Below are 15,141 nucleotides of genomic sequence, written 5' to 3'. Positions count from 1 at the left end.
TATCAGTCCCCTAAACCTGATTTTCTTCTATGAAAAAATCAAGGAGAATGTTGAAATCTCGGAATATTAAAGAAAGTGAACAAAATTTATCCTGGATCCACACAGAAATGTACTTTTCTCTTCCCTGACGCACACAGCGTCCTTCCACCAGGTTTCATGGTAATCCAGCGGTTTTTCGTAATCCTGCTCTCAAACCAACAAGCAAACAAACAGGCGTGAAAACACAACATTAACAAAACAACATGAGTTCAGCAGGAGGGTCCAAAGATCCCATTCAAGTGAATGAGAGGGTGGGCTTAGACCTTTGGACCCCACTGATACAGTTTGTTGTGCAGCTTAATAATTACATATCTGTATCTTTGTTCTAATCTGAAGTTGTCCACATACTTACTTATTACTTAAGTCCTTTAAAATCAGTTTTTATACAACAATATCATTATTTCTAACATGTGCCTTTTATTTTCTATACAGGAAGTAATTTTAGCCACTGATTCCCATATGTTTCTATGTGTTCTTAGTTTTTAATTAGTTTGCTGTGTTTTAGGTTGTTTGTGTTATGTGACCCTGCTTGTATTCATATTTTCTTCACGTCCTTGCTGCACATCATGAGCAGGACTCCCTGGCAGAAGAGATGGAACCTTCCTGGTTGAACAAAAGGATAAATAAAACAAGCAATTTGTCTTTTTCACACATGGACCCACTGACAAAGTGTCCAGAAGCGGAAGCTGCCATTTCCTCCCCGCGTTTCCACTGTAACAGGTAAACCACACGAGAGAGAGCGCCATTTTCAAAGACAGGTACTCGAGTCTAGAGTGACAAAGCACCAGCGACATGACACCAGACTGTACGTCCACCGTCTCGGGCCCGGTGCCAAGTCCCAGAGATCAGAAAAAATAAAGAGTGTCCTCTCCAGTCAGTGTGCATGAAGTGAGCAGCTGACAGCATGATGGATGTCCTGTTATGAGCTGCCGCGGAGCGTGAGCCGGGCCCGAAGACGTCCAGGTTATGAATGGACCAGTCAATGAGCTAGAACATAAATGGCCTTTGGTGATAATTTGTCAGCAGTGTGGAGATGCCTGGTGAGATGTCCCCCGTGTCACACCGCTCACTTTACAACATGCATCACCCTGTTCTCTCTCTCCTCTCTGGGGTTTTTTCCTTTATATTCCTGCTCTTCTCTTCTTTCTCCGATTAGCATAGTTGACCTATCGCACGCCGGCGCCGACTCATTATTAGGTGTTAGCATTTTCAATTACCCCACACCTCCCATCACCGCCACCCTGTCTCCTCCGCGAGGCAGACGCTGCACAGCAGGGGAAGAGCAACAAACTACACCTGAGCTCGACTGGAAAAACAAAAGCTAAAAGAAGGAGTCAGGTTTTGAAGTTTGAAAAAACAAACAGCGCCTTGTTTTTAATGTCCCCATGGTTCATTTAGATCTTTATTCCAGCTATACTGTTGTTTTTAAAAGCACTTATCAGCAATACAGACCGAACTGTTTTCATGATACATGTCGTACTGCATATGTCAAACATTCATGCCAAAGAAAAGAAAAAAAATAATAATAATACCACGGATACATTTCCAACAGGACAATTACAGGGATTGAAAATAAAGTACAAAATAGGCTTTTTCATGACAACCGTAACAAGACAACACTACCATAAAGCGTATTAGTGCTTCTAGCTTAAAGTGTTATCAGTGGAAAGAATCAAAACTGTACTGGGGGAAAAACGTTTTCAGTCCTACAAAGAGAAGAAGTGGGGGAATAAAATAATGCTTGTATGCGGTTGCAAATTCCCACATAGCGGAGCAAGCCGGCCACGTCGCTGAGTCTCCACATGGGCAACTGCCTTTTTAAGAGAGGTAAGGCAAGTTCTGTCTTTTTAAAAAATAAAATCATTAGCTTTTCCTCCCAAAAGAAAAATACTGGTGAGAAGATACTTGACATTTTTATGACAACAAAAGTCTCCTTTTTTTTTTCTGTTTCACACAAATGAGTTAGGTTTACAGAGACCTAATTCAGAGAGGGGGAGAAAAGCTTCTATCTTTCCATCTAGAAAGCTACAGCCAACAGAAAGCAAACAGAAAAAAAGAAACATCACGACATATCTCAACATTAATATCAAAGCAGAATGTTTGAGAGATTTTGAGGCTACATATTAGGAAGGCAGTGAGACCTATAAATCCTATTTTTGGGCAGCAATACAAAATAATTTATTCTACATTTTCATCTTAGTGTTCTAATAGATTGTACTCTCCAGCTCAATAAATGTAGATTTTTTGAGAAGAAAGGGAAATACACTTTAAATAAAAAGAAGGAAAAACAGTAATACAAGATAAAGAGCACCTTATCCCCCATACAAGTTATTAAACCGGTAGATTTTTGGAAGCAAAATGGCACATAGTAATCAATGGTAAATTAGCAATGCTCATTGAATTGTACAATACCACCAGGTCTCATTAGAGTTTTAACAAAACGTTGTGACAGGAGACTCGTTTGCATCTCGTGGGTCTGTGTGTACAACAAACAGGTACGACAAGGGCTGGTCACTGGACAGAAGCTGCAGAAGTTTCGCGTGTTTGTCTTGAAACCCAACACGGCCGGCTCTCGTGTCGCAACACCGCCGTCGTTCTCGGTGCAGCTCGGTAAACAAAGTACGGGTGTGGTGTGCTACCTGGCAGTCCGACTGCTCCGCGTTTGTTAATCACTGAGCGGCAGCGGGGCCGCCACAGTGAGTGTGGATACGAGCTTTAAAACCCTGACTCAGCTTTTTCTAGTGCAAAACCGCCAACATGTGGTCTTCGACGGCGAGGACAGTCGGCATACGGCGTGTGTCACGACGGCCAAACACAGACACGAAGCCAAAAACACTCACAGGAGCCTGTAAAATGGTGCAAACAGTGATGCGTCACAAACTTGCCATACTGTAATGAAAACTTAATTACTGAAAAAATCCACATCAGGAGCTTCAGATAGCAATACACTGGAATTAAGATTTACAGATACAATAAAACTTGACTGCGACAGATGCTTGGGAACTTTACACCGAAGGTAACGGCCCGGCCTCGCCTCCTCTACACTCGTGGATTCGCTCTGGTACTCGAAGCTGTTCCAGGGGGGAAATCCAGGCACAGGTCCGACCCCTTTAAGTTCATTTTCAAGATGTAAAGTCTGAGGGTGCCGCCATAGACTCCAAGAGAGAAAAGAAGTTTCACATAAGAAGTAAAAACAGAGAAAGGGATGAGGAGGGGGTGGTAAGAAAGAGGAAAAGAGAGCGACAAAGAGAAGAAAAGGCGATGTGCGTAAAAGCAACCATCTTTCCGGCTGCATTTAGGAGACGACAGCAGAACTGATGAAGTCGACTCGTAATTTTTCCTGGTTTTGTAACAGAAACTCCACATGAACACAGTCAGACCATTAAGAGAGCGTTTGTTGTGTGGACTAAGACATTTTGAGGACGCCCTTGGCTGGCTGAGTTGGGTGCTGTGAGGATGGTAGAGCGGCAGCGGCGGCAGCAGTAGCAGTAGCAGCGGCAGCAGCTGGTGTGGTTGTGGCCTTGCAGGCGTGGTTGGTGTGAACTTTAAGAGAAGCGACAGAGTCCGTGGGGAGGTCTAGTAGAGGAGGATGCGGCGCTCGATGGCCTTGCGGCAGATGGGGCACTCGCTCATTCGGTCCCCGCACAGCTGGCAGGTGCCGTGGCCGCACATGAAAATCATGTTCTTGAGCCGGTCCAGACAAACCGGACACATGGTCTGCGGAGAGGTGAAGAGAAACAATCGCAGGTTGTTGTTTTGTTGCGGAAAAAGTCATTTGAAAAGTAATTTGAACTTTCAAAAGAAACAAACTGACAGTCACTTATTTCAACAAACCTGGATACAGATGTTCGTTATTGATCAGTGATCACCTCCCAGCTCAGATCAGGTTTATGATTTCTTGGTAGTTCATGAGCCACAAAGTGTAAATCATTTTTCTAGTAAGTTTGGCTTTAATGAATTGATGTTATAAAAAATGGCATCATCACTACTGTGCAGACTCTGGCTCCAAATGTGCAAAATGAGACTTTTCGTAAGCGGGACATTTTTGCTAATTCCTGGGTAGCAGGTGTAGGTGGAGCTGGTCATCCAACTTTATAAACTAACTGTCTAATGGAGGCGAAGTATCACATCTGGTGGCTCTGTCCCTTCAGTACACTTCACCTCACCTGTTCCTTGATGTCTTGGAGCTGTTGCTGGAGCTTCTGAACATCAGCGTTGACGTTGGTGTTGTCCTTGTCTCTCTGCAGGGCCGGGATGTTTCCACTGGCTGTGTGAACACAATAAAGCCACATAAAGTTGAAAAAAAATGTTCTTACCATTCTACAGACTAAACAGTGTAACAGTTTGCACCAGCGGCACCATCAAACTGCACTTCCTCATAATGATAAACTATATTGCCAATAAAACCGAACTGCAGCCACACCAACAATCGAGTTCTGGAACAAGCCGGAAGCTCAATTGTATTTTAAAGACATGAGCGCTGTAAACGAGCAAAGATCACAAACAACATGCACTCAGATTTTTTACTGCTTGGCAAATCAAACTCAGTCTGTGTTGGCATCGCACTCACTTTTAAAATGTCTGCATTTTTCAGAAATGAGTACTTTGTAATTATCTGAAAAATAAACTGGCAAAGGACAAAAACATCATGCAGAGTTTTTGGCACTGTGCGATTCCACCGGATGCATTGTGTAACGCTGGTGTGGAACTGTCTGGGTATATTATTTGAGCGCTCGACAAGAACGAGCTGGACTGAGGCCCTGCTGGGGACTCCGTTCCAGACTGGCAAACATCTGCCAGAAGCAGTGATCAGCACTGTGATTCTTGGCATGTGGATCGTCATCATCATCTACTGTTCAGCGTGTGTGTGTGTGTGTGTGACTGAAAGAGACAGGGAGGAGGGGGTTTCAGGGAAGGGGTAGGGGCCAGGGCAGCACTGTGGGGGGAGCTTCTTTAAAAGCAAGGCTTCTGATAAGGGAGGGGATTCATGGAGGTCATACTTACACCAACTTAGAGCCAGATTGTTGGGCTGGAGAAGATCCTGCGATCCCCCTGCCATAGTGTTAGAGCTCCCTGCTGGGAATAACCAGTCACATTGTTATAGCAGGAGCTGCCCTCACCAGCTCAACAGTTGGCCGGAGAGCTACTCACTACAGCCTCAAGGGGGAGGTTCAGAGAAAAAATCTAAAGAGGAAGCTTGAAAGTTTGAAACAGAAGAGGAAAGGGAAATAGCTGTACAACTGTAAAAAACGCAGCAACAAGTGATTCTTTGTGTTTCTGGCTTCAGCCAATGCTTCAGCATGAGACTAATGCTCACTGGGTTAGAGGTACATTATTAAACCAGGTACCCAACTGGTAAGTGGTGGGAATTATCAGAGTGACAGATTTAACTTTGTTCACTAGATTTGCTTTGGTTACAGACATGAACTGGGATGCTGCCCCTTGCATGAGTGTGTTTGGGTCTGCATTCGATTTCGCACGTCTGGCTTGTGACCGCGTGTAAGATTTGCCAACAAACCCGAAAGACGTGGTAAATAATTAATACGGGGGGTAAAAAAATGAGGTTAGTGAACTTGCAACAGTTTCCCTTTTAACTCAACGTAAAAAATGTGGAAAAACACGATAGAAACGACCACCAGTGAGATAACAGCACTAAAATAAAGACATGGCCAGTATAACACTGCTTCATTTAGAGACGAGAAGATGGATTGTGGAGCCAACGGAAAAAATAAACACATTTACACACAACATTTCATCATGATTCATCAGACACTTGCATGCTGATATGTGACAAATCATATTTTGGGCAAAAGTGATGAAATCCAGGTTGGTTACTATTATTAATATGCATATGTCATTAGGACTACAGGTGTTTTAGCATCTGCCTACAATTCAGTTCATCCGTTTTATGTGAATGTGACTAGTCAAACTTTTGGAGGCCGCAGGAACATAAATAAGTTGATCAGGTTTTCTGAGGTTATGTTTTCACCCCGCTTCATTCGTTTTTCAGCAGGATTATGCAACAACGAAACTTAATAGAAGAATGGAACATGTTCCCTGAATGTACCAATTAAATGTTGGCGTGAATCCGGATAGAAGGTGGTGCAGTTTGATTCAATATAAGGAGACTGTTGAGCATTACTGAGGCCACTGTCTTCTACAGTGAATGTCTTCATAGAAGCTAGAACATATGAGATGATCTAAATGGATGCAATGATAACAAGATGTCAGGAAAGTTTGGAAAGTAATTTTGACAGATTAAAATGTCTGACTACATCTATATGTGTTCAATAGGATGAAAAAAACAATAAAACAACATATCAGTGATGTAAACGTACGAGTAAAATGCATAAGCAAGGCAACAACTAAACAAAAGATAAAAAAGGGCTAAAGCTGAATTTTTTTAAGAACAGTGAAGGAAGAAGAGAAGAAGAAAAGAAAACTACAAAAGATAGTGGGGGTATTAAAAGGGAACGTGTGGAAGATTCACTCACTAAGGTCATCATCATCATCATCATCATCATCATCATCATCATCATCATCATCACCATCATCATCATCATCATCATCATCATCATCAGCGGCATCATCATCATCCTCCATACCTTTCCCTCCACAGCAGAGAACGAAAGGAGTGCGGCGTTCTACTACAGCCCGACACTGTACGCACTTCTTCATGAGGCTGGCACAGTCTGGTGGAAACGAAACATGCGACGGTCAGAGCTGAATTCATACAGAAAGAGAAGCCAGATTTCAGAAGTAAGAGTCGAATATGATGCGGAAATGTGTGTAACTTACTCTCACAAGCGCACATGTGGCCACAGGGCTGGAACAGCACGGCTGCTTTTTTGTCAGAGCAGACTACGCACTCCTCGATCTGTTGAAAGGCAAAATTCAACGCACAAAAACAGGAGAGTAAAAGTATTTTCCCACTTTTCATCGATATATTTCTGTTATTTTGTGTAGGACAGATTTCAGAGGGTGATACCTTGGTTCTAGACTGGACCTGGTCCTTGCAGATGAGACACTTTTTGACGCGCGGCGAGCAGAGGGAGCAGGTGGCGATGTGTCCGCAGGGCCCGAACAGAGTGTCTCTCTTCATGTCCGAACACACCATACACTCCTCCAGCGACTCGATGTTGCTGTTCAGAGACGGGCTGCGGGTGCCCACCTGTCCACTGGAACGACGGGAGAAAAACAAGACAGTGTGTGAGACCAGCAGGGACCACAAGCACGAGGGGCTGACAGCGAACAAAGAAAAGAGGTGGAGACAAGGAGAGACTTAAAAAGGGACAGAGGGGGGAAAGGCAAGAAGAGGAAGGTTCTTTCTTCACTTTCTGGTGTTTTTACAGAAGCACTGTACTGTGCATTTGATAAATTGGCAAGGACTTTTTGATTTGTTTGTTTAATCCATACAAAAAACGTTAAACATAACCTCTCATAAATCCACACAGATTTTTTCTTCACTTAAAAAGTGAGATATGAGATCACAGTTAACCATCTCCAGGTTGTAGCTTTATATTTACCGTACATACATGAGTGGTGTTGATGTTAACATGAAACTCTTGGCAAGAAAGTGTGTTTCCCTTTAAGCGATGTTTACCTGCTCTTTTCTTTATGACATTTGGCCAGGGCCTTGCAGAGGCTGGGGTCGGGACACAGGTCCAGGGGGGACTGGCCCTTCTTGTTACGAATGGTCAAGTCTGCTCCATTAGCTGCCAGGAAACAGGCGATGGATGCTGCACTCTTTTTCTCTGCCCCCTGGGTGCCCAGGCCCATGATTAACTGCGGAGAGGAAGACAGACAGAGAAAAAACAGATCAGAATCGGAGACACACAGCAGTCGGATGACACACGGGAATTCGGACCATTAATGCACAGAGTGAAGAAGAACAAGGAGTCCTGATTTTACTCAGAAGGTTTCACAGTTAGATTCAGATTAACCATGTCAAAGTGCGATCACATCATCCTTAATTAGCCAATCAAAGACATGCCTTACGATTGCTGTCAGGCGGTGGAACTTCCTCAACCCTGACCCAAAATCCTATTAACTGTCCCGTCTCTGTCCTTCCGAGAGCTCATCGCCTCACTCGGTCTGCCCCCAACTCAAAGTCTCTCTCTCTCTCTCACTCCAGCAATTTGGGTCTTCCATGTCTAATTGTCTTCAACCAGTAGCGTTTGAATCTCTGCTGATGGAGCCACCGGGCCGACTAATTTAATTCTGATTTTGAAGACAGGGGTAGGGGGTGTGGGAGAGTGACCTAACTGCACACATCACAATTAGGCCCCACTGTCTGTCTGTTCCGCTACTCTGCTAGGGAACCAGGGAGAGCAAGAAGACTGGGAAGAGGTGGAGCAGAGAAGACAGAAGTGGTGGGGGAGGTGACAGGTAAAGTAAGCCTGTCGCTCCAGCACTCTAGCCTTAAACGCATCCCTGTAGGGATTAGTGATGTGGTGTTAACACGGAAATGGTTCAGGTGCGACATGTTGGCCTCTACAGAGGGAAAAACTCTTTCAGGCTGGTCAAGAGGCGGCGGCGAGCTGGTTGACTGCCCCCCCGCTCACGTCAGGACAGCTGTCTGAATGATGGGCCGCTGCAGACTAAGCTGTCCAGTGATGCAGGTGACGGGGGGGACTGAGGAGCACTGAGCTTCCTGTCTAGGTGTGATCCATCATAATTTTTCACACACTGGGCGGTGAACCACACGCAGGTTGTCAAACAGGTGTGTGTGTGTGTGTGTGTGTGTGTGTGTGTGTGTGTGTATACAGGTCCTGCAGAACACTGCCACTGAAGGAACCTCATCACAATCTCCTATAACTAAAGATGCACAGAGCTATGACGAGATTATACTCGTCGCTAACTGCTGACAGAGCAAACATGCCACGTGTTTATGAAGGTGACTGAACACTCTGCACGCAAACTGTCTGTTTTTCCTAATGGTTTGTGTGTTCTCTTCATGTTCACACAGGTTTTCACTGGAAGCATCTGGTGACATGCAAATCATATGAGTGGAGATAACAATGTCAGTGATTGGTGCATGTTTGGTGAGTGGGTCTCACACTAAACAATGTCACATCCCCACATGGTTACTACAGAGTTGTTATAGGCTTACTAGATCCATGGTAGCTATTGGTAATATAATATTTCTGTCTGTCTGTATCTGGAACGTTTATCTAGAGAGAGGAAGTGCTTTGCCAAATTTGGTGAGATTTGGACATGTGATAAGTTCAAAATGAATAAGCTGTGAGTGAACAGGTGACCGGCGCTCTGTAGCAGCGGCGGCTAGAATTCATTAACGCAAGTGACATTGTCAATCACGGTGACCGATTCTCCAGTTGTGACTTGAGGTTCACTGAACGTTAAACAGGAGAACAGTTCTTTGAGCAGCAATGGTGTTGAGGCTTCAGGTCCCTGTGGACTGAGTCCTTCAGCAGGTCTTTACTCACTGAGGCTCAATTACTGCAGGTTACCTTTGCAGTTTCAGAAAGAAAGCTGCAACCAGCATCACCACTGGGTAAACGCAAACAGTCCATTCCAAACAGAACGGGCACTGCACTAGTATAATAAAAATTCAGTTGCAAAAGATAACAGTCAGTGAGTCTGTGCATCAACTCTGTGTTGATCCAGTAGCATCCTGTCTTCCCAGTGTTCTGCTGAGTATGTATAGGCTAATAAGACTTGAGAGGCCCTTAATAGAAATATGCATTGAGTAATGATTCTAAAGAGCAATAAGTGATGACAGGTCAATGAAAATGAAACCCCTTATGTAAGTCACATTTTCCAATGTTGATGTTTTTCTCATCTTTGGGCCGCTGCTGGTTGTTGAACATCTTAATGCTGTGAAGACTTACTGTGTTCTTGGAGGGTTCCCAAGGCTCCACTTTGCTGACATCCTGCATATCTTGGAGTTGTCGCAGTTGGGACAGCGTGTGGTGACGCAGCGCCTCGTGAAGTGGTGTGTCCCCATCCTTGTCCTGCACGTCGAGCTTGGCCTCTGCCCGCACCAACAGCTGTTATAAAGAGGAGCGTACAAACAAAGAGTTACACGAGCAGGCCGTCAAACAGAATCGCCAGCAACAACCATAAAACAACTTTCTTTTCTTTTGTTGCTACAATGCAAATGCCACCGTGCTGATTTATAAGGTTGCTTGCTTACAATGAACTGCCTCAGTATTGTAGTCACCCAATTATAGAGTGCATTTTTTCTCGAGTCCACAAGATGGCAACGTGGCAATCTCAATCCAATACTACACCAAATGACTCTGACCAAGACACGGTCTCAGAGCATCACTCAGGAGGAGGACTTCATTCCACTGCAGGACGTCCAACTGTGTAAATTAAATGTGGGGTGGCACTGATATTACTTTACTCCCTTTTGTGTAACGTCCAGATTGAGGGACTGATAGAGAGATAACCGGGGACAGGATCTTAGCTTTGTGGTGGATGTGAAATTGGAAGGAAGGAGAACAAATAAGAAAAAAGGAGGATAAGAGAGAAGAGGTGACACTAACCCGGACTATCTGGGTGTGTTGGCGTTCCACAGCCAGGTGCAACGCTGTCTGCTGGTTGACATTCTGGATGTCTAAGCTGGCGCTGCCCTGGGAGACGGGAAGAAGAGAGAGGCAAACACTCAAACATGTGTGATTTAACATGAACAACCAACAATGAAAATAAAATAAAATAAAACTAAATTAAACTAAATTAAACTAAATAAAATTATATAAAATAAAATAAATGTTTAGCACATGGAAGACTGTAACAACTTCTCTTGGTTTATGTGCCTCACAGAACATTTCTTCCTTTAACCCTGCAGACCAAAGTATCACCAAGGGGGTGGGAAAAAAACCGCATCCTACAATAACGCTGCATGTGATTGTCATTTCCAATTGCGAATACCTCAGCTGAGGAGATGTGGAGGGAAGATAAGCATTGTGATCAGGCAGTGTGTGAAATCCCCAAGTAATAAGACTGACTGGCTGGCTGGCTGGCAGGGAATCTGCAGTGCACCTTGTAGTGTGCTGCAATTTCTGAATAGAAAGCTGAGCCATCACTGCGAACCAGCCCATTGCAGGGACTTGGGAAAAAGGCCGTCCCCGCTGAAAGGTAGCTTGCACAGCGAACGCTCATGCGTTGGTATGCTGCAGCAACATTGCTGCCTTGCACCATGTCCTAATTAACCCAGTTCCTGCATGGTCAGGTGACTTTTTTTTTCATAAACCCCTGTATGTGTTAGTCTACAGGGAGTTAAAACTGCAATCTCAAAAGGGAAAAAGAGTACAAACCTATGATTGCAAGAAGAGAATGATATGAGGGCCCAGCAGCACTAAACATTACCCCTGGAGGCCGTGTGAACCGTATGGATTCAATAAAAAAAAATGGCAGTTATAGCAGCTTCAACTGGTCTACAGCTTGCTGGCTGCAGGGGAGTGCAGTGGAGGCTCTGGAGTGAGGGAAAAGCCACGAGTGCGGGCGAAGCCGATGCAGCTGTGCTCTGAGCTAATAATTGCAAATGGAAAAAGTCTCTCACAGAGCATGAATGACTGCATTTGTTGTCAGGTTGAGTGCTGAAGCGTGCATTAAGAATCTGTTGTTACCTGGTGCACCAGCAGCTCAGCCACCTCCACATGGTTGTTGAGGGCAGCCAGGTGCAGTGCGGTGTAACCGTCGTCCTTCTTCTCGTCCACGATCCAAGGCCTTGGCAGTTTGGATAACAGCACACGCATGGCACTGCACAGAGAGGAGAAAGAAGAAGAAGTGGGAGAAGTGAGTGTTTGACAGGAGAAAACCCCGAAAGAAAGACAAGAGAATCTAGTTAAAGTGATGAAATGCATACATTTGTGATATTAAAAGCTCAAATTCATATTTCTGTGAATAAATGTTTCATGCACTACGTGATAGCGTGGGGTTAGACACAATCTGTTGAAAGCAAACACATCACAGTGTCTGCACTGCTGATACACAGCGTATTCCAATACACTTTTTTCCCCCATTTTTACAGCAGAGCAGATCCCATTTTCACACACGGGGACAAGAATACTAAATCAACTTAGGGAGGAGTTGCTTTCCCAGGCAGAGTGTTATTTACATCAAGCTTAGAGCAGTGCAAGTGCTGTGGGTTATTTTAGAGTGCCCGTCCCTCCACCGTCACTTTGGTTAAAAAGGGAAGCCACTTCTCCCTTGATGATGCGCAAAAAGCGCCTATCATTGGGAGGCAAAATGGTAATTACACGAGATTCCACCGCATTCACTCAGGACTCCTGGGGAAGAAAAAGACAGGATGGGAAGGGAAAACATCCATTGTTTAAACAGCGCTGTTTAACAGAAGTGGCCTGGTGTGGTAGAGAAGAGCGAGTCAGTCCTGTGCGATTGAAGGTCATTTAGAGGATGTGTGGCACAGAGAGACGAGGCTGCAAAGGCAGCTGTACAAGAGGAAGGAGTCAGAGTGTCACAGTGGGGATAAAGAGGGAGCCTGACTGTCACTCCCCCACTGTCACTGAAGACAAGAGACCTCTTTTCACTAGAAGCCAAACTCGTGTTTCTATTACTTATTAAAAACAAAGATAAAGAAAAACACTGCAGGGGAAAAAAGAAAGAAAAATCTCCATAATAGGTAGATTGACTGTAATTAGAAGGAAATACATGTGAGTCAGAATAATTCTTCGTGTGAAGTCAGCTTGAGTTCAGCGTTTGAACTCATCACATCATTTCTTTGCCCCCCAACTCCTATCTCTCCGTGCACTCTTCTTGCTTTAGCTCATGGGCACACACCCTGGCATATGGTACAAGAGCAAACTGAAATGAGACTAATCCTTATTTAATATCTGAGCAGTGCATCAGACAAAAATATCTGATTGAGAAATAATTGCAGGAATTCTTTTTTTTTATTCTTCTTTACAAATTCTACAGAATCAGAAACAAGACACTAGGAAGCCTGAACTGTATCGCTGCTCTCCTCTCTCATCCGTAGTTAGGTACACAATGTACCTTCAATAGGTATTAAGGCAGCAGTGCTGGAGGGAGCGCTTCTGGCCTTGATTAACCCTGAATAATCTCACAGGGCACATCTTTGAACTGCGACAAAAGGACACAGCACATTTCACTCTGACTTTGATATGACTCAACAGCCGCCATGCAGGCACTGGGGTATTTATGTACACGGTAGAAGGGTAAATACGGGTTGAAACATTACAGGGAGGAAATGGGCTCAGGCACAGGACAGAAAAAGCCACATCCTGCACAATCAATGAAAAACCGTTAACTATTAAGACAGAGACAAGAAAGCAAACCAGTGCAAACCAACGCGCTGGCAGGCTTTCAGACGGAAGGTAATCAGGATGGCTGGTTCCCCGCAGGTTTTTTTGCTAAATCTACAGCTTCCCTCCCTCCCTCCTGGAGTAATGAAAGAGAGCATCATTAGCACGCTCTCTTGAGGAAAGCGGAGAAAAGAGGGGCAGAGAGGCGGGGGGGGGCAGGCAGTCAGCACCTCTGCACGGACAGAGAGATTCAGGGCTGGTCTACTGCTGCAGTGATGAACAGCGCAGCACACTGATCCCAGGATCCAGAGCTCTCTCTCTCTCTCTCTCTCTCTCTCTCTCTCTCTCTTTCTCTACCTCTCATTGCACAGAGGCTTACGCACACACACACACACCTGCATTGCTTGCAGCCATCTTCAACCACTTAATGCAGAGGAGCACTTCTTAAATGATATAGCAACCGCGCCCACTCTACCTAATCTCACATTCATAATATAATGCCTTTGATACAAAGTACTATTTGCTTGCGTATTGTGGATTTACCATCTCGTGGGGGGACTTTTGAGTAATTTCATCCATGCTGCTCCCACCGGGCAGGAGTTGAGACTTAAACAAGCAAATTATGCAGGAAAAGACCTTGCCACATCAGATTCTTGCCTCAAGCTACAACATAAAACTTATTCCCAGCGGTTATACATCACACTCTTTAAGCTTTCTTTCAAGAAAATAAGTTAAAACAAAAACTGACAGTGAAAAACTGATAAACTACCACCAGAATCAAGGGCATTTGTCCTACACAAAGCCTTTGTTCCTTTTGTGCCCCGTTTTTTCTCTCCTATTGGTGCAATGTATAAGATTTGTGCGATCTGGATTGGCTGGAAACGTCTCCTATACGTAGAGCAACTGGCCAATGAGCGCCTGCCTCCTCACTATAGGGGGCAGACTGGCACCTTACAGTGTCAAAACCAGGCTCTTGAGTGCTGGGCAGGTGTTCACTGTTGTAGGGAGCCCCTCCAATAGAAGTCTAGATTGACAGGCTCCCTGCCACGCTGGGAGAAATGGGCAGACATTAATATTAATGCCCCATACTGGCACTGCTGCATTGCAGTTAAGCTATTTGCTGTAAAGGCAGAAAAAAAGAGAGTGAATTAGGAGCAAGAAATAAATGCTCCATGTTTTCTTTTTTTTTTTATCTCCTTGGTAAGTGATGTTAGCTGTGACTGAGGGGGGTATGAGAGAAGCTGTGTGTTGGCTCTTCAGGTAGAATGTAGAGCGAGAGGGAGACAGAGGTAGAGAGTGAGTCCAGCTCAGGCTGCAGAGTTCTCACTGACTTGAACAGGACAAACTAAGATGTGCTCCGAGAGGGAAACATATTTAAAGTGAGGTGAGGATTTTCTTATGACAGCAGAACATGAAAACCAATGCCATGGTGTCTGTGGATGCGGGAAGACGCGCAGCCGAGAAAGGAGAATGGTAGAGGAGAGAGGGAGAAGGGGAGACATGATGGAACTGGGTCACCCTGTGAGAGATCTCAAGAGTCCCCCAGGAGAGCTACACCGGGGCCCGTTGTCTTCGGCTGCAATTTGTCATTGACCAGGACGCTCTCTGATGCCCTCAGCTCTGTGTGTGTTGGCGTTTGTCATTGTATGTAAGACAGTGAACTAAAAGTGTATGCGTGCATGCGTGTGTGTGTGTGTTTGTGTGTGTAGGGGTCGACAGGGCCCTTCTGCTGCCCTCACCTGGCTGACAGCCATCTGTGTGGTGGTCAGTGGCCGTTATTACAACAGGAAGTGAGAGTCGGGGGACAATAACTTGCGTAGGACAGGGCAAAACGGGAACAGTCAACATC

General features: G+C 44.9%; 1 protein-coding gene across 7 annotated transcripts in view; it reads right to left on the bottom strand.

The window, feature by feature from the left end:
- Positions 1-1,407: 1,407 nt before the first annotated feature.
- Positions 1,408-15,141, bottom strand: part of mib1 (MIB E3 ubiquitin protein ligase 1) — a 52,306-nt gene continuing 38,572 nt past the window's right edge. The window contains exons 13-22 of one of the 7 annotated variants that reach the window (XM_035170941.2): positions 11,634-11,766; positions 10,551-10,637; positions 9,891-10,049; positions 7,643-7,824; positions 7,028-7,217; positions 6,838-6,934; positions 6,534-6,731; positions 5,044-5,115; positions 4,206-4,306; positions 1,408-3,756 (exon numbers count right to left, since the gene is read on the bottom strand). In XM_035170941.2, the coding sequence (XP_035026832.2) occupies positions 3,616-3,756; positions 4,206-4,306; positions 5,044-5,115; positions 6,534-6,731; positions 6,838-6,934; positions 7,028-7,217; positions 7,643-7,824; positions 9,891-10,049; positions 10,551-10,637; positions 11,634-11,766 (1,360 nt within the window). In that variant the 3' untranslated portion in view covers positions 1,408-3,615. The other 6 variants (XM_035170942.2, XM_035170945.2, XM_035170946.2 and 3 more) reach the window with 6 other exon arrangements.

The sequence above is a fragment of the Hippoglossus stenolepis genome, chromosome 11 (genome assembly GCF_022539355.2).
Source record: "Hippoglossus stenolepis isolate QCI-W04-F060 chromosome 11, HSTE1.2, whole genome shotgun sequence".
In the NCBI taxonomy this organism is placed as follows: Eukaryota; Metazoa; Chordata; class Actinopteri; order Pleuronectiformes; family Pleuronectidae; genus Hippoglossus; species Hippoglossus stenolepis.
The sequence above is the reverse complement of the archived record's forward strand: the minus strand, read 5'-3'. Positions and strand labels throughout refer to the sequence as shown.